The sequence below is a fragment of the Suricata suricatta genome, chromosome 12, assembly GCF_006229205.1.
Source record: "Suricata suricatta isolate VVHF042 chromosome 12, meerkat_22Aug2017_6uvM2_HiC, whole genome shotgun sequence".
Classification (NCBI taxonomy): domain Eukaryota; kingdom Metazoa; phylum Chordata; class Mammalia; order Carnivora; family Herpestidae; genus Suricata; species Suricata suricatta.
In genome coordinates, this window is record NC_043711.1 from 15,454,867 (window position 1) to 15,473,279 (window position 18,413).

An 18,413-nucleotide genomic window follows, 5' to 3' on the forward strand; every position below is an offset into this window, starting at 1 on the left:
CGTGCTGTCAGTGTCCATGTGTTTGATGTGCGGTGGTTACGTGAAAATGAAATCGTATTGTATCTGACCCCAGGTTTAAGGTGCTTGTGACCCTCCAGCATTCCCTGGGTTCTTAGGTGTGTGTCACATCCGTGACTTTCTAAAGGAGTACCACCATTCGGTAGGATTTTTAGAGACCTGTGCTGTCTGCTATGGAAGCCACTAGCTACATGAGGCTCTCTAGCCCTTGTAACGTGGTTGGTGTGACTTGAGGAACCAGTTTCATTTTAATTAGTTTGAACGGAAAAAGGCACATGTGGTCAGTAGCTACCGTATCGGGTGGCCCAGCTCTACGGGCTTGGGTCCATCTGTCAAGGCCAGAAAGGGGTTCCGTGGTGATGGACAGAGCTGGGGGCGATGGCCCCGCTCAGGCCTGTCCAGGCAGCACCCCCCAGGATATTTTACACACACACACCTGCAGCCCGGCAACGTTGGCTTTTCCAACAGCCCCTCCTTTCCCCTTTTCCCTGGAGAGGCTGTGCTGTCTAGGAAAAGAACTTTCTGTCGACCGTGGGTCTGTATGTGCATCTGCAGAGAAGATGGTTTCCTTTAGCCCAGCACTTCTTGTTTTTTTCGCTTCTGGTTAAAATTGTCAACTCTGACAATGGCTGGAACTGCAGCTGGTGACTCCCCGCTCCCCACCTCCCGGGTCACCCCACCAGTGACAGCATAGGTAGGGGTGGCCTGACTTCCTTTATAATGTTTTTACCGATATTGCCTGCACCGCACTCTGAGAAGCCTTGCGCCTGACCCCAGGCAGAGAGCAGCCCAGCCCGTCCCCCCGGCAGAGCTGGGGCCCGCCTTCTCCTGGAGCCTCTCCCGCGGCCCTCCACCGTGAGTATCAGCCTTCGCCGCCTCTCCTGCGCCCCCCACTTTTGTGCATCCTCAATGGCTTCCAAAACCCGGGGTTTCCACTCGTTTGTTCAGTGGTCACGAGCCCCAGGCACTTTGCTAGAAGCTTCCAGGAAGGCAAAGGTGAACCCGACCGTGGCCGGCCCGGGTTTCCAGGGATGAGTAAGAAGCCCCCGCCCCCACCCACACGTGTGAAGTAAGGGTTCAAGGCAGCCAGGTCTGTGATTTGTAACTTACAGGAGGGAGAAGCGGGTGCTCGGGGTGACAAGAACGGGCTCAGGACTGGGAAAGCGAAGCCCCAGGCGGCCCTGGGGGCCGAGAGGCTGCCCCCCACAGAAAGGGTTTTAGGGGCAGCCTTCTCCATAGCAGTGAACAGTCAGAAACAAGCAAACTCCGCCCCACGAGGTGGCTGGTTAGGTGAACTGTGGCACTGCCAGGCAGCAGAGTACCCCACGGCCGTCCGGTCTGACAGCCCCTCGGTAACTGGTGTGAAACGTGGGCCAGAAGGAGGGTTAACGAGAACCCAAGAGAGAAAACTCGAGGAGGTCGGTCCGATTCCCTTCCCACTAAGGGGTGTGTGTGTGTGTGTGTGTGTGTGTGTGTGTGTGTGAGGTTACGTTGCAGAGAAAAAGTATAAAGAAAGTGATCGGTGGCTAACCCAAGAAGGAGGTATTTGAGTGGTGTTTTTCTTCACCAGATATATTTGCTTTGGGTTTTTTTTTTTTTTTTTGGTACGTTACGAAATGTGAAAAATCAGAAAAAAAAGCAAAGCTACTTTATTGTCAGTGACTCATCCGTGACTACGGCTCTGTCCTTCCAAACGCCCCCACCCTCTCCAGTTCTCCGTGAGCTGTTGCACCGTCGCTGCCCTGGCTGCGGGGCAGGCGGGCTGTTGAGAAACCCGGAGCTGGGCAGCCACCAGCGCCCCCTCCCCCCCAGCCCCCACCACCGGGAGCCCGTTTCCTCCTCCCCCTGCTAAACAGGCCCAAGCTGAGCTGCCATTTCAGCCCCTGGAGCTCGATGCCTCTCTTCTCCATATCCATCTATCTGCTCTGAAGACCTCCACCCCCCACCCCACCTCCGGCCAAGTTCAAGGTCTCTCCACCTACAGACTCTTCAGGGGACTGGGGGTGGACGCCCGACCCGGGCTTGGGGAGCAGCTGGCCTGATAGACGGTTCAGAGACCTTACTTTCATGCCCAGTGGGAAAAAAAAAGCAGAGCTACCAACAAATGCAAGAGATGATTCAATCTCAGTGCAGCAAGTTGGACGAAAGTGGAGGTGATGTTTGAATTCCTGACTCATGTCAGTGTCTGCATCCAATTCACTGGCTTCAGGGAGCAGGGACGTGAAAATGCTGCAGCCACAGCCGCTCCATGAGGACTTGTATTTATTTATTATCTATCTATTTATTTATTGAGAGAGCGAGCAGGGGAGGGGCAGAGAGAGAGAGACAGAGGATCTAAAGCGGGCTTTGCTCTAACAGGCTGACAGCAGCGAGCCCAGTGCAGGACTCAAACTCATGACCTGTGAGATCACGACCTGAGCCGGAGTTGGATGCTCAACCGACTGAGCCCCCAGGGGCTCCCCCATGATGACTTTCATGTTGATTACTTAAGGACGTCAGGGAACACAAATTAACGGTCGGGTGGTAATGGATGCCAGCCCAACATTTCTCATAGGTACTTTTTTTTTTTTTAATGATTTAGCCGCTCCCTCTCCCAAGGTTTCTGCACACGCTTCCTGTTTTCTGGCCTTCAGGCCTCGGTTGGTATGCTTCCCGGTCCTTGAGCAGTGTTTGCTCCCCTCATGGCCTCTCTCCATGCTCTCCAGCTTTCAAGGGGGGGGCGGGCCAGAAAAAAAATGTCTCCTCCTCAGTGAAGCCCTCCTGGGTTTCCCCCAGCATTGGAATCATGACTTCCTAATTCCCAAAGCGTTTAGCATCGCCGGTATTTGAAGCATTGACATGCTTGTTATACTTGAGTGTGAACTTCTAGAGGACACGGACCGTGTCTCACACAGTGTTCACGCCAAGCGGGCCTGTCAGTGTCAAGATCCTGAACGGGTGAGCTGGGGGTGAAGAATGTTCCCTCCGTCTCTCATACATAGCACTCTGCATTCCACAAAGAGCATTGCACCTGACCTTTGCCACCGGGCCCTGCAGGAGGCTGGGCTCTCACCCCCATTTTACAGCTGAGGAAATTCGTGCGGTGAGGGCTCGTGGCTTCTTGCCAAGGTCTCCCAGGCAGAAAGGGGGGGACCAAGGGACAGATGGGGGCTTTCAAATGGGGGTGCATTGTGCTTCCCCCCCCCATCCCATTATGCTATGGCACTTGGGCAGGCTTTTCAGATCTGAGCAGCTGCAGAACCGTGATGGGCCCACCCAGAGCACCATCGCGGGGAGATGGGGGCAGCACTGAGCCAGACCCCAGGGCTTCTCTGCAGACCAGAGAGGGACCTGCTTTTGGTGTGTTTTGTTGTGTGTGGGTGTTTGCCTCCTTCTCAGGGGTGAGAAGAAAATGAAAGCAAGTTTGGAGACTTCGCCATTGGTGCAATGAAATCTTTGGGAAGTTTCTGATGCAGGAGAAGGGGGGGTAGATGGAGAGCTGTCAGCAGTGTCTTTCTTCATTTTAAAATAATTTTTTAATATTAATTTATTCTTGAGAGAGAGAACATAAGCAGGGGAAGGGCAGAGAGAGAGAGAGAGAGGGGACACAGAATCCAAAGCAGGTTTCAGGCTCTGAGCTGTCAGCACAGAGCCAGATGCAGGGCTCGAACTCACCAACGGTAAGATCATGACCTGTGCTGAAGCTGGATGCTTAACCAACTGAGTCACCCAGGCGCCCCCGCCAGCAGTGTCTTTCAATGATGGATCTAGGGAGGGATGTGTTTTGATGTTACTCTTTGGCTCTCCATGAGCCCAAAACACATGTATCATAGCAGAAAAAGAACCCTTCCCAGAAAGCTAAGGTAGGATCTCCAAGTTACAAACCGGAGCAGGGGAGAATGTAATTACTAGCCCTACCTGCCTTCCAGCCCCCTCACGCGAGCGGCTTCGAGTACCTCCTGGGGAGGAGTTTTGCAAGCAGGTGTACGGAAGGGAAGAGCAGTGGGGCTTCTTAAAAAGAAAATGTTGACAAGTTATTTTTATGATAGTTCTTAAAATAAAATTTCATGCACAAAGTAACATATTTAAATAGTTTACATAACCTAAAGGGAAAAAAAATGAAAGTCTCACTTTCCACCCGTTATAATTGTTCAGGCTCCTTCCAGAAAATGTTTCAGTACTGATGAGCAGTGAAATGTGTAACTTTTACATATATTTTTTTTAAAGGATAAACATAGCCTTCTGCCTCACCTTTCTACCTAATGTTCTTGGTGGCCTCCTTCTATCTCGGTGACCTCCTTGATAGGTCTAGTGTGAGGTCTATTTTTATTGCATTTATGGGCAACTTGTGCAGGTTCTTTTTTAAATGTTTATTTATTTATTTTGAGAGAGAGGGAGGGAGTGGGGGAGCAGCAGAGAGAGGGGGAGAGAGAGCAAAATCCTAAGCAGGCTCTGCAGTGTCAGTACAGAGCTCAATGCGGGGCTCAAACTGATGCGCTGTGAGATGTGACCTGAGCCGAGACCAAGAGTCAGGTTTGGGGGCACCTGGGGGGCTCAGTCGGTTACGTGTCCGGCTTCGGTCAGGTCATGATCTCGCGGTTTGTGAGTTGGAGCGCCACATCAGGCTCTGTGCTGACAGCTAGCTCAGAGCCTGGAGCCTGTCTTCGGATTCTGTGTCTCCCTCTCTCTCTGGCCCTCCCCTGTTCACACTGTCTGTCTCTCTTTCAAAAATAAATTAAAAAAAAAAAGAGTCAGGTGTTGGACTGAGCCCCCAGATGCCTCTGGGCTATTGGTGTTTTATTGAAAGCTATACCAAAATATTGCCAATTGCTGGGTATTTAGGTTGTTTCTAGTTTGTTTGTTTTTTTGTTCTACAAGAAAAAAATAAAAGCCACATGCATCCCCATGTATGTATCTTTGTGTTCTTTTGTGAAAATAGCAATAGAACATGTTCTTGGCAGATGAAATGCTGAGTCAGGGCTGCTATGCTTTGTAAATTTGATAGATAGAGCTTAATCCTCCAAAAAGGTTGCACCGCGCAAGGGCAAGAGGGCAGGAGAGGTGCAAATATCAACTGTCCTGTCTCCATCTTTGGGGAAACCCAGGAGGGCCTCATGAAGGAGGTGAATTTTTTTTTTTTTTTTTTTTTTTTTTTTTTTTTGCTGTTCCTTGAAGCCTGGAAAGCACAGGGACATGCAATTTACATTCCCCACAGCAACATGGAGGTTTCTTCCCCAAATCCTACCAATATCATTATCATCAGTTTCTGCTTTCAACCTAAAACTAACTAGCTATAATGAACCATACCCAAAGCTATGCTTTTTTCCTTATGTCACTTCTTTCCTTGGGAGCTTGTTTTCCTTGATATTATCCAATGAGTATTCAACTCTTTTTTTGTTCTAATTTTTTTAACATGTATTCATTTTTGAGAGACGGAGAGACAAAGCAGGAGCAGGGGAGGGGCAAAGAGAAGGAGACACAGAATCTGAAGCAGGCTCCAGGCTCTGAGCTGCCGGCACAGGGCCTGATGCAGGGCTTGAATCCACAAACAGTGAGATCATGACCTGAGCCGAAGTTGGATACTCAACCCCCTGAGCCACCCGGGCACCCTGAATACTCAAGTCTTTTTATGCAAGTAGAAAAGAAGTGACTAAGCCGCAAATACTAGAAATATATGTGGTATTTTCTGACTAATGTCTCGAAAACCAATCTCCCCCTTCCCCAAGCTGTAATAACATTAAGCGAGCTGAGTTTGGAAGTTCCAGATTTAACTGGGCATTTTTAAAGAAGATTTTATTTTTTTAGAGCATGATTCAGAAAAAGAAATGGAGGATAGGAAAGTCAATGGCATGGTATGTGATTTGCGGGGTCACCCTCTGAGAGGAGGTAAACATCCCGTTCCTGATCAAACATCCACTCGCTAATTCCAGCGCCTATCGGCGAGTTTCTAATCCCAGGATTCCGTTATATGGGTATTAGCTGGCGATGTAAGAAGTTTCTCACCTCTCCGGTCCTGCTTTCATTTATTTCGTCAGTACGGATTCCTGGATCCTCACGTAGTTGGATGTGCTGCAATCATGGCCATCAGTATTTACTTTGGTGCCCAAATTGCCCCTGATTTGGCCAGCGGGAGCCCCATCAGGTTGGCACCTATGTCCTTTTGATGAGTCTTCATGGTCCTTTGAACACCTGCCTGCTTCCTGATGCAGAAAATCAGTTCTGGGTTCATCTCGCAATTTCGCTGCCCTAGCTGTGGGGTCAGACATGTCTCCAGAGTCCTGCTTCCTTTTGGTGGAAGAAGGTATTTAGAGACTAAGTTCAGGGAACTCGGTGCTTATCTAGTAGACAGTGCCAGCAAACGTGTGGGAGACACGGATAGTGTCTACAGACACACGGGTTCTCTGTCTCTATCTATCACCTATCATCTATCTATGTGTCTAAAATCGTCTATTATCTATTTATCATCTATCTTTTATCTATCAATCTATCATCTCTCATCTATGTGTCTATAATCTGCTTATTATCTATCATCTCTCATTTGTCTTTATTTATCTATAAATCTAGTCTTAATTTATCTATATCTATCGTCTATGTGTCTATAATCATCTATTATCTATCATCTGTCTTTTATCTATGTGTCTATCATCTATGATCCCTTTATCATCTATCTATCTATTATCTGTCTATTATCCTATTATCTATCTGTCTATCTCTATATATTACATGCCTATCTATCACCTGTCTATCTATCTATCTATCTATCTATCTATCTATCTATCTATCTATCTATCTATCTATCTATGTGTCTACCATCTATCTTTCTATCTCCCTAATCTAAGCTTAAAAACTCAGTTCATCTTGAGCCGAGATGTGCAGAGAGAGGCACAAGGCACCCCAAGGCATTTTTGAGAAGCGGCTGGCAAGAAGGTTTCAAGGAAGAAGGTCTGGCCGCCTCCTCCTCACCTGCTAAAGGCCAGAGAGGACTCTGAGGAGGGAAGTGAGCCAGAAGATTTTCATTAGATCCCATTCCTTTTCCTTTCTTTAGTTGAACCGCTTTACTGAGGTCCAACTACAAAAGACTACGACTATTCACAGTGCAGAACGCCAGTTCTGGTGTATGTGTGTCCGCGACCCTCTCACACGACATGTACCATGAGTATATGTTACCGCCAAAGGCTTCCTTGGGAGCCTTGACCTGGCTCTCACCTCACACCCTCCCCGGCCTCTTCTGTCTCTCTCACCAGGAAATCACTGGTCTGTGTTCTCTCACGCTAGATTAGTTTGCATTTTCTAGAATTTTATGTAAGTGGAATCACACTGTGTGCGTGTCTTTGCCGGGCTTCTTTACACAGCATAATTATTTTGAGATTTGCCCGTATGACTGTGAGTATCAGTTGTTCGTTCTGATTCCATCGTGTGTCCGTGCCCGTAGTTCATGCCTCCCTTCCCAGTACTGGGCAGGGGATCCAGTATTTCGGTCATTCCCAGGAATTGCTACTGCAAATCAGGCTGCTGTGAACATTCTGGCCTCATTCTTAGTGCAGATACACCCTTGCCCTTTTCTTAGGGAAGGACATCGGAGGGAGATGGTTAGATCACGTGATGGGTGTATGTATGACTTTTTAAAATGTTTATATACTTATTTTCGAGAGAGAGCAAGAGCACAAGTTGGGGAGGGGCAGAGAGAGAGGGAGACACAGAATCGGAAGCAGGCTCCAGGCTCTGGGCTGTCAGCACAGAGCCCAATGTGGGGCTCGAATTCAGGAACTGTGAGATCATGACCTGAGCTGAAGTTGGATGCTTAACCGATGGAGCCACCCAGGTTACCCTTGTGTTTAACTTTTTAAGAAACTGACAAACGGGTTTCGAAGTGATTCTACCACTTTAGGTGCTAAAAACCTCTGTGGTGTCTGAAAAGGTTGAGTCACGATGCTATGTTATGGAAAAGAAACCAACAGGCGACAGTCGGATCTACGAAGGAGAATTGTTTTCTTCTAGACACTTAGGGAATGGTGCTGGAAATGTTTCTTGGGAACGTTTTCTTGCTAAAAGTATAAAAAGAAATGCCTGGCTCAGGCGGAGACACGTCTGTGAAGAGAAGCAAGCTCTTGTTCCCTTAGTCACAGGGGGCGGGAGAGATTCAAAACACAGACACACAGCAGCTGAGTTACTGAAAGCAGCAGATTTATTGAAATCCCTCCGCATTAGGGAACTACCTTTTCTTTGCTAAACCAATTCTGAGCGTTCCTTTTCCCACTGGAGTCGGGGGACAGAGGAGATACGGCCTGTTTTCCTGCCCTGGGCTTGCAAACGAAGCATGTAGATAGTAGGAGCCGGGGCTGTGGGCACCGCCTGTGGGAGAGGACATCGATGCTGGCAGATGCCACCCCCTTGGGCCCCAGGAACTTGCCACTTTGTTACCCAGAGACCCTTCCAGGTGGAGTCGGGGTCCAGAGGGTGTTCAAGTCAACCTGTGTCCTGTGATCTGCAGGAGTCCTCTGGTTGGTAAAGTAAGGATGGGGGCATTTAGCAAAACAGACCCTGACTGAGAAGTTGAGTCAAGAGAAAATAAGCTCGTGTGAAAAGGATGTGCTGGGAAAACATTTCGTCCCCAAAAGGGGCCTTAGGGGAGAGGTCTCTCTCGTTTCTATATTAGCAACCAAGATCATTCTAGAAACTTGAACGTTTGGCTCGGGGTCCCCGTAACATGGACTCTGACTCTCACCCGGGGTTTTTATGTTTTTGCCCAAGAACAAACAGATTTAACGTCCTGTCTCCGTCTTTAGGCGTTTATGATTGTTCATTTATAAGACAGACCTCTTTTTGATTTTGGCCTTCTCTTTCTAGAAGCAAGCTTGTGTCTGAGCCATCATGGTGCCCACCGACGTCACAGTGAGTATCGCCCTGTGCCTCAGGCTCCTCGAAACACACTGTAGAAAGTGGCCCGGGCTCCTTGTTCTGCACGTCACTGTCCAGCTCTCGTGGCACCACTTGCTGAAGAGACTGTCTGTTGCATTGGCTACTCTTTCCTGCTTTGTCCAAGATGAGTTGGCCATACGCTTGTGGGTCCATTTCTAGGTTTTCTGTCTGTTCCGTTGATCTCTGTGTCTGTGCTGGTGCCGGTCCTGTACTGTGTTGAGGGTGCCAGCTTCGAGTCTGGGATTGTGATGCCTACAGCTTGAGTTTTCTTTTTCAGGATTGCGGTGGCTCTCTGGGGCCTTTTCTGGTTCCATCCACTTTCTAGGCTTGTCTGTTTTTGCTCTGTGAAGAATGCTGGTGTTACTTTGATAGAGATTGCATTGACTGTGTAGATTGCCTTGGGTAGGATCGACATTTTAACAATATTTGTTCTTCTAATCCAGGAGCATGGAATGTTTTTCCATTGTGTGTGTGTGTGTGTGGAAATACACTGTGATCTTGCCTGTTTTGGGGGGTGTATGTGGGAAGAAATGTCTCTGTGTGGCTTCCCAGGGGTAAAATCTTTGCCAAGCAGTGCCCCGTACGGGCAGTCCACGCCAGCACAGAGGGCTTCGCAGACGTGAAAAGCTGGAAGATCTTCAGGCTTTGTGGTGAAGTGAGAGGAACGTGCTATTTTAGATCTTATGAATGGGTAAGAGTCTTTATGACTTTCAACCGGATGTGCTTAGTTCTGTGTGTCTGCTCTGAAACCAAGACAAAGGAGGATATGGGATGATCCAGAATTTGGTTTTATTTTAAATGTTTATTTACTTTTGAGAGAGCGCGCGAGTGAGGGAGGAGCAGAAAGAGGGGGGGAAGAGACTCCTAAGAAGGCTCCTTGCTGCCAACGTGGGGCTCGAACTCATGACAAAGCATGAGATCATGACCTGAGCCGAGATCAAGAGTCAGATGCTCCGCCAACTGGGTCACCCAGGTGCCCCTCCTAACTTGTTTTGAATAAACCCGTGGTGAGCACGTCAGTTCTGTTTCTTGCACAACAGGATACAGGCTTTTCAAAAACCACATAAGAGCCTATATTTCTCTCAACGAGACAAAGAGGTTAACGATAGTGAGTAAAGTCATTATCCAGGGAGTGATGTGGGATTTTATAGCCAAATGTAATCAAGCACAGAATCAAATCAAATGGCTGTGTTTTTGTTGTCCTCATCAATTCCTCCCAGAAACAGCTGTTTTAATTTTGCTTTCCTCAAAGGGAAGGTCTGGGTTTTACAAGTCGGGAGTTGAAATCAAGCTTTCTTAGTGGGGCCAACAGACTGGCCTTTAGGGTACACTGGTCTCGGAGTCCCAAGGTCTACATGGATTGGTGGTTGGACAGGTCGGCGATGTCATGCTAAGGATGTTTGCTGGTACATGTGTATTGTTGCGTATTGATCACAACAAAAGAGACAATTACTTTGGATCTGGCGAAGTAAATGAGGTACGTCTATTTCTCTGACCAAAATCAGATCTTTAGTCCCTTCTGTCGTCAGGATTAGCCTTTCATCCCTGACGCAGTGGAAACGACTAGGTTGGGGCAGCCAAGCCAGGCCTGCCTCTGAGCCTGATTTGGTTTTGTCTTTTGGGATCTTGGAAGATATCTAGACTCAGCAAGGCAGCCCCAGAAAGGAAGATAAATATACCCCAATAATGACCTTTTGTGGTCAAGAGGTGTCCAGCAGCACCTAAGTGGGGAAAGGACGGGACTCCTATGGCTCCTGGGAAATAGCCCATGGCATCGCACCTCCCAGGGCCACTTTTCTGAGGACTGGCTGTGCACCGGTCACCACCCAGGACACCGCCTTCCTCAACCTCACCAAAAAGGCAGAGCCCTGTTTGCAGATGAGGAGACGGAGGCTGGGAGGGTCACGGTGACTTGGAGGAGGGGACCTGCAGAATGCTCTCAGGGTCCACAGCATCCCGGGGGTGCTCCCTGTGGACAAATGTCAAAGGCACTGAGATCCAGGTCATACTGTTTGGAAGTCTTCCTTCTTCAAGTGTGGGGACAGAGCACCCCAGAGATGGAGCCCGGCCATTCCCACTCCTGCTGACCAGCTCGCACCCCTCCCTCCCTCCACCTTCCCTCCTGCCCCGCCCCCACCCAGGGGACCACCTTGGTGCTAAGGAGCCACAAGGGGCGCAGCCATGCAGGATACAGGCTTTGCCCTCCGCCCTGCTCTCTGCCTAGAGGTGGGGACAAGGGGCCTGGGGCTGGGGGAAGGCTTCCGGAGAGAATAGGAGTCAGTGCAGGAGGCCCCTGAAAAGTCCGGAGGTCTCCTTCCTGCCCCAGGAGATGCTTTGCTCTTGATGCTTGGCCTGCTGCTTCTGATTCCTGCCGGAGCAGGGGAGCTGGGGCCCATGGGTCACCGCCTCACTGGGGACACAGGCAGGCTGGGCAGGCCCCCGGCCTTAGCCGGGCCCTGAGGTTTGGCATGGCCACCTCGACAACCTCAGAATGTGGACAGCAGGGCTTTGGCTCAAAGGGATTGGAAGCGTCCCAGTTTGGGACTGAGTGGGGTGGGGGGTGGGGAGAGGGGAGGATGGCTCTGGCCTTGACCCTCCCCCAGAGGCTGAGGGCTCTGGGCAGAACATTCCATTCCTCTGGTCTCCCTCTTCTTCTCTAAGGTGAGGGGTAGGGCCCGGTTGTCTGTAAGATCTCAGAATAATTCTAAAACCTATTGGAAGTTTTGTTGGGAAAAATTTTTTTCCCTGAGGAGGAGCCAAAGCCTCTGTGAGCATGCAGCCCACATTTTCGTGTTCTGGGCCAGTTGGGATGTCTTACGAGAGTAATATTTACTCAGCTTAAAACAGTATAAAAAACACAAGGAGGATGTTAAATATCTCAATAATAAAAAAAATTTTTTTTAACATTTTTATTTATTATTGAGAGACATAGAGAGACTGAGCATGAGCACGGGGGGAGGGGGCAGAGAGAGAGGGAGACACAGAATCGAAAGCAGACTCCAGGCTCTGAGCTGTCAGCACAGAGCCTGATGTGGGGCTCACACCCACAAACTGTAAGATCATGACCTGAGCCGAAGTCAGATGCTTAACCAACTGAGCCACCCAGGCGCCCCTCAACAATTTTTATATTGGTTTTATAATGAAATGATAATACTTTAGATATTTAGATATATTTAAATATATTATTAAAATAAATTTCACCTATTTCTTTTTACTTCTTAAAAATTTTTTAAAATGTTTATTCATTTTTGAGAGAAAGAGAGAGAGAGAGAGAGACAGAGCACGGTAGGGGAGGGGCAGAGAGAAAGGGAGACACAGAATCCGAAGCAGGTTCCAGGCTCTGAGCTGTCAGCACAGAGCCCGATGCAGGGCTCGAACTCACGAGCTGTGAGATCATGCCCAGAGCAGAAGTTGAACGCTTCACCAACAGAGTCACCCAGGTGCCCCTCTCTTTAGTTCTTCAATGTGGCTGCCGGAGAGTGCAAGCTCAGCCTGGGGTTTCTGTACATTTCCAGTGGGCAGTGCTGGCCTAAGGGGTCTTGTCTGGTGACTATAATTAGGCTACAAGTTCGGCTGAGCTTCCCAGTTAAAAAGGAGCCTTGATCAGTTGTAAGACCCATATGGTTCACGAGGGAAAAAGGGACCCTCACCTGTTCTTCGACACATACGAAAGCCTTTCTTCACATCTCCTTGGCATTTAAAGGCCAAACGTCTTGGGTAGGGCTTGGTGAGTAGGACATAGAGTTCTGGGAACCAGCCGGTGCGGTCCCTGCTCTCAGGGGAGGGCATGGGCCACGTGGAGGGCTTAGACACCACCTTGACGTAAACTTTAGGAGTGGTGCCCAGGAGAATGTGGGAAGCTGTTCTAGGCATTGCCCAAACTCGAAGGTTCTGGCATGGGCTCTTGGGTGGGAAATAGACTGGGAGCTTGTGGATTATCCTGTCCTTCCACTGATGCTCTCCTGGGGTCCTTTCCTGCCGTCTGAGGCTCCGAGAGCTGCCGGCCTCGGTAGCTTCTCCAGCAGGAACTGCGTGTCTAGGACCGCTCGGAGAGCAGGCTTCATCACCTCGGAGTCCTCTTGGAGCCTGGCGCCCCTCCTCTGAGAGGGGTCTCCCTGCCCCCTACCTGGAAATGTGAGGATTACACCGTACACGCACGTCACGGCCTCGGCCCTGGTCTGGCACACACCGGGTCCCCCAACTACGGTGCATAAAACATGTTGGTAAATAGTGCCGTTTACGTTTGTTGGGAAGTTTTCAAAGGACGCTGTGTCTCACATCACAGGACATACACCCACGGCGCATGTGCAGAGCTAGGAGTGTGCATCCCAGCACGGTGGGGGGACATGTTTGTCCGGGGCTCCCCTAGCCTGGGAGGTGAACTCTTGTGCTGTGATCCTCATAAAGGTGGCCAAACCTTTTGTGGCGTAAGGGTGCTGCAGGCTTACCTTGGTCTTCGCAAGCACATGTGGCCTTGACAAAATGCATACAAATCCAGGTGTGTGTGTATGTGTGAGTCAAACACATACTTTAGATATGTTAAATATGCCCTTTTAAAATATGCCTGGGGGGGGTGTCCCTAACTAAATATAGTCCTCCCCACCCTCAGCCAGCCGGAGAGTACGCACCGTGGGCTTCGAGTAGGACACATTCTGGGGGTCAGTGCCAGAGCGGGGGGCGGGGGGGGGGGTCGTGTGCCTGCTCACCAGGCAGTGGAGACGTCTGGGTCTCCTGGGGGAAGTGATGAGGTCCCTCCCCAGCCCTGCCACACCCTGGGGCTGTTTGCCTCCCTGCCTTATAGCTTGGGGCTCAGGCTCGTGTGACAGTTTGCTAACCACTCCCCAAAAATGTAAGAAAGAAATAAAAGAATAAAAGGAAGGAAGGAAGGAAGGAAGGGAAAAGAGGAAAGGGAAGGGAAGGGAAGAGAAGGGAAGAAAAGGAAAGAAAAAAGAACAGAACCCTTACAAAAGCAGTTTCACGCTTACTCATTGTATGGATTCACAGTTCACATCTGCTCATCTGCATGAGCACATGACTCTTCCCCCCAATGTCATCCTGCCGACCTGTTTAAGCTACACTGATCCCCATCCCGCAGTCTCTTTATTCTTCATACTCTTCTTTCCTTCGTGCCCTAAAAGTTCTTTTTGCTCCAAGTCCACTCAAGCCCCTTCTCTCAGTGGACAGTCTCCCCGTGGGACCACGACGATGCCGGGCTGCCAGGTCCGGCTTTGGGAGAAGTCTCCCGGCATCCTCACTGAAATCTGTGTCACCCAGGGGTCTGTCTTCCCAAGACACTGGGCTTCCGGGTAATGGCTGAAGCTGGAAGGGAAATCTTCATTTTTTTAATTTAAAAATTTTTTTAAATGTTTATTTATTTTTTGTGAGGGAGAGGAGACAGAGTGTGAGCAGGGGAGGGGCAGAGATAGAGGGAGACACAGAATTTAAAGCAGGGTCCAGGCTCTGAGCTGTCAGCATAGAGCCTGACGTGAGGCTCAAACCCACAAACCATGAGATCATGACCTGAGTCAAAGACAGATGCTTAACTGACTGAGCCACCCAGGCGCCCCTTAAAATTCTTAACAAAGTTTGAACAAGCGGTCCTGAAAGCTATGTGGCCTGGCCCAGTGCTTGAGCATGTATGTGACAGGGTATGAATGTGTGTGCATGTGAGCGTGTGTGTTTGTGTGTGTGTGTATGTGTGTTGGTGTTTCAGGAGCAGAGGATACATAGCTTGCAGAAGACTCAGAGGAATCTGGACCCAGAAAAGTTTAGGAGCCTCTGAGGACCTTTCTGGAAGAATGGAATAGAGAGGAGAAAACAGAATCATTCAGAGTTCGATCCAAGTTTGTGCCCATCATTGGTCCCAAGGCAGGGGGGTCCCACCACATCCGATCATTTGTCATGTGTCCTTTAACTGTTCATTTGCTTGCATGTGCCTGCCACCAGCAGGTGTGTCCCATGAGAGCCGGAACCACATCTGACTTACCCGCTACTGTGTTTCCGGCATGTACGCAGTATCAGACACAGTGTAGGTGTGCGACAGATACGCATGTTCTGTACAAATCTGTTGTGACTCGGGCAGGTGCTGTCAGAAATTCCTGCTTTCTCTGAATACATTTCTCTGTCTTGTCATAGATTTTGGGGGCTGGGAGGGTCGCGCCATCCTTGCCTCTGTCAGTCTGAGATCCTCCGAAGGATTGTCTTGACCTTATGGTGTCTGGTGTCTCCTTGCAGGGTCTTGTCTCTAATTTATCTGATGATTACAGCTACCACCCCACGTCTCCTCTGGATGACTACCTAACCTTCAACCTCCCAGAACTTTTCTGTGAGAAAAACAACGTCCGGCAGTTTGTGAGTTACTTCCTCCCGCCCTTGTACTGGCTCGTGTTCTTCGTGGGCATCCTGGGCAACGGCCTGGTCATCCTCGTCTACTGGTACTGCACGAGAGTGAAGACCATGACTGACACCTTCCTTCTGAATCTGGCGATCGCTGACCTTCTCTTCCTCGTCACGCTTCCTTTCTGGGCCATTGCCGCTGCGGACCAGTGGAGGTTCCACACCTTCCTGTGCAAGGTGGTCAACAGCATGTACAAAATGAACTTCTACAGCTGCGTGCTGCTGATCATGTGCATCAGTGTGGACAGGTACATCGCCATCGCTCAGGCCACGAGAGCGCAGACCTGGAGGCAGAAAAGGCTCGTGTACAGCAAAATGGTCTGCCTGGCTGTCTGGGTGCTGGCGGCCACACTCTGCATCCCCGAAATCCTGTACAGTCAACTCAAGAAGGAATCCGACATTACCATCTGCACCATGGTCTACCCTAGTGACGAGAGCACCAAAGTGAAGTCGGCGGTCTTGACTCTGAAGGTCGTGCTGGGCTTCTTCCTTCCTTTCGTGGTCATGGCTTGCTGCTATACCATCATCATCCACACTCTGTTACAAGCCAAGAAGTCATCCAAGCACAAGGCCCTGAAGGTGACCATCACCGTCCTCACGGTCTTCTTCCTGTCTCAGTTCCCCTACAACTGCATTCTGCTGGTGCAGACCATCGACGCCTACACCACGTTCATTTCCAGCTGCGCCATTTCCACCAATATTGACATCTGCTTCCAGGTCACTCAAACCATCGCCTTCTTCCACAGTTGCCTGAACCCCGTGCTCTATGTTTTTGTGGGCGAGAGATTCCGCCGGGATCTTATGAGGACCCTGAAGAGCTTGGGCTGCATCAGCCAGGCACAGTGGGTCTCGTTCAGGAGGAGAGTGGGGAGCGTGAGGCTGTCGTCCATGCTGCTGGAGACGACTTCGGGAGCGCTCTCCTACTGAGGGGTCTTGGCTCCGACGTGGATGGCTCTCTCTGAAATAATGAGAGATACCAGTACAGCTTCCCGACTGATGGGACCAGAGGGAAACCATTAAAGAAAAAGAAAAAGGAAGGGGGGGGAGAGAAAAATCCCAGAAAGGGATGAATTTGGACAATTACTTTAGTTGGAATTTCCAAGCCAGAGTTTTCTACATGGACTGGCTGTCCCACGGGACTGTTGATTGGCTCTTGGCTACAATGCACACAATGTTCAAAGGAGGACCAACAGACAGCTCTTCAGACCAGCCTGGTTTCGTCCCTTGCCTGAGCATTAATGCAGCTGGATGGCGTTCGATGTTCCCAGCACACTGTGGATGGCTGTGGCTTCAGTGCTGAAGCCATCCCGTCCCCAAGGAGACACAGGAGCACTGGCCACTGCCACCAAGAGGCCACAAAAGCACAAGGTTTCCTGAAAACTTCCATCTTGGGGGGAATTTCTACCATGACTTTGGGGCTTGGTGCCCATGCCAGGTCTTCTAGATTCTTGATCTAGAATCTTTTCAAACAACCTCAGATCTTCTCCTCTGGTCTCCTTGATCTGTTCTGGGCCAGGGAGGGACCCTGTCTGTGCCTCTTTTGAGCTCAGTGAGCCCTGGACGACTAGTCATACCGGCACACCGTCCCACGGTCTTGGGACTCCGGGGGTTCTGGGACTCCACAGAGTCTCCACAAGGACTCTGCATGTCCACTCATGTCACGGGGTTGGTCAGCCTGTGCGGGGACTCTGAGCACCCGAGGGCCCTGCCTCTGTTGTGGGCTCAGTCTGCCAGGTAACTTTTGGGATGGTCCATTTTTCCGCTTCCCGTAAAATGGTTTGGATTTACAGACCCTCTTGTTTCGCAGGCAGCTGGAAGGGTACCTGCCTTCACGCTGCTCCTTTTCTGACTGTATAGCACTCACATGTTCAAAAACTTTCCTTTTAGAGATTAGGCTGGAAAAAAGGAATAGAACTCGCTTTTGCTTTGTGTCTTTTAACTATCTGGCTAACACATTTGAAACCATTTTATAGGGGTGCCTGGGTGGCTCAGTCGGTTGAGCATCCCACTTTGGGTCAGGTCATGATCTCACTGTTTGTGAGTTCAAGCCTCACATCGGGCTCTGTGCTGACAGCTTGGAGCCTGGAGCTTGCTTCAGATTCTGTGTGTGTCTCTCTCTGCCCTTCTCCTGTCTGTGCTCTCTGTCTCTGTCTCTCTCTCAAAAGTAAGTAAACATTAAAATGCATTTTATATATTAGGAAAGTGTTTTTTAATGATCATTATGAAAATACCCTTTACTTGTCACTTTCTTCACTGTCTCTGTATTTTAAATGTGTCCAATTAAAGATCCAATAGCCGCATTAGAGGGTGAGCATTAAGGGTGGGATAAGGAAATAAAATCTCCAAAATACCTTAAAGCCATCTTGGCTGCCTGGTTTTCCTCTCTCTTCTGGTCAAGCTTACTTCCCAGGCTTGTCCCAGTGAGGCCGGTGGGATTTCCAAGGGGGGCCATTAGAGCAGCACACTAACCACACTGGCGTTGCTACCTGCTCTGGAGGAGGCATCTGATCTTCTCGGTGTGCTGGGAGTTACTGTGGTTTCAGTCCCAAGACCATGGCTTCCAAAGACGGCACGAGACCTGGACTATCCTCCCCCTCCCCCTCCCTGCCTCTCTCAGATGTGTGTCAGCGAGAAGTAAAGAAAGCAGAACATGGGCAGTGATACAAAGACCTTGCTAACCTATCCTGCATACAGGAAGTGGGAGGTAAATAAGCATTGTTCTGGGACCAGCCCGGCAACGTGGGCCCCAGTGCAAGAAACACCACTTATGGTAGAGGGGAGGGTGACGTCCCCAAGGGCAGTGTCTGGACAGAGCCGTCACCTGGCTCCCATTTCCAGGAGACCCAGGGGGCTTTGAAGGAACTCGGGGGAATGAGCAACAAGTATGGGTCAAACTCACATAACATTGTGCTGTTAGGTGGAAAGAACACGGCCTGGTTTGGCTTTGCCATTCAGTTCCCTTTTGTTTCTGTGCCTCTGATACCATGTGTCATGGGGGGGCCCCAGGAGAGCTCAGGAGGTGGGGAGAGATGGAGGGAGAAGGGGGTAAGCCAAGATGTGCTTGCTGGGTCTACACTGGCTTAGAGACACTGTAGTGGAGA

At 49.8% G+C, this 18,413-nt stretch overlaps 1 protein-coding gene across 3 annotated transcripts; it reads left to right on the forward strand.

Moving 5' to 3' along the window:
* The first annotated feature begins 764 nt into the window (after positions 1-764).
* Positions 765-17,341, forward strand: CCR9 (C-C motif chemokine receptor 9). Of its 3 annotated transcripts, none has more exons than XM_029918582.1 (3): positions 765-873; positions 8,845-8,889; positions 15,151-17,341. In XM_029918582.1, exons 2-3 carry the CDS (start codon positions 8,869-8,871, stop codon positions 16,237-16,239), a joined length of 1,110 nt encoding a protein of 369 aa, XP_029774442.1. In that variant the 5' UTR covers positions 765-873; positions 8,845-8,868; the 3' UTR covers positions 16,240-17,341. The 3 variants fall into 3 exon arrangements, with proteins under 3 accessions (XP_029774442.1, XP_029774443.1, XP_029774444.1); XM_029918583.1 differs by lacking the exon at positions 765-873 and adding an exon at positions 2,435-2,572; XM_029918584.1 differs by lacking the exons at positions 765-873; positions 8,845-8,889 and adding an exon at positions 9,327-10,393 and having other exon boundaries at positions 15,183-17,341.
* The last annotated feature ends 1,072 nt before the right edge of the window (positions 17,342-18,413 follow it).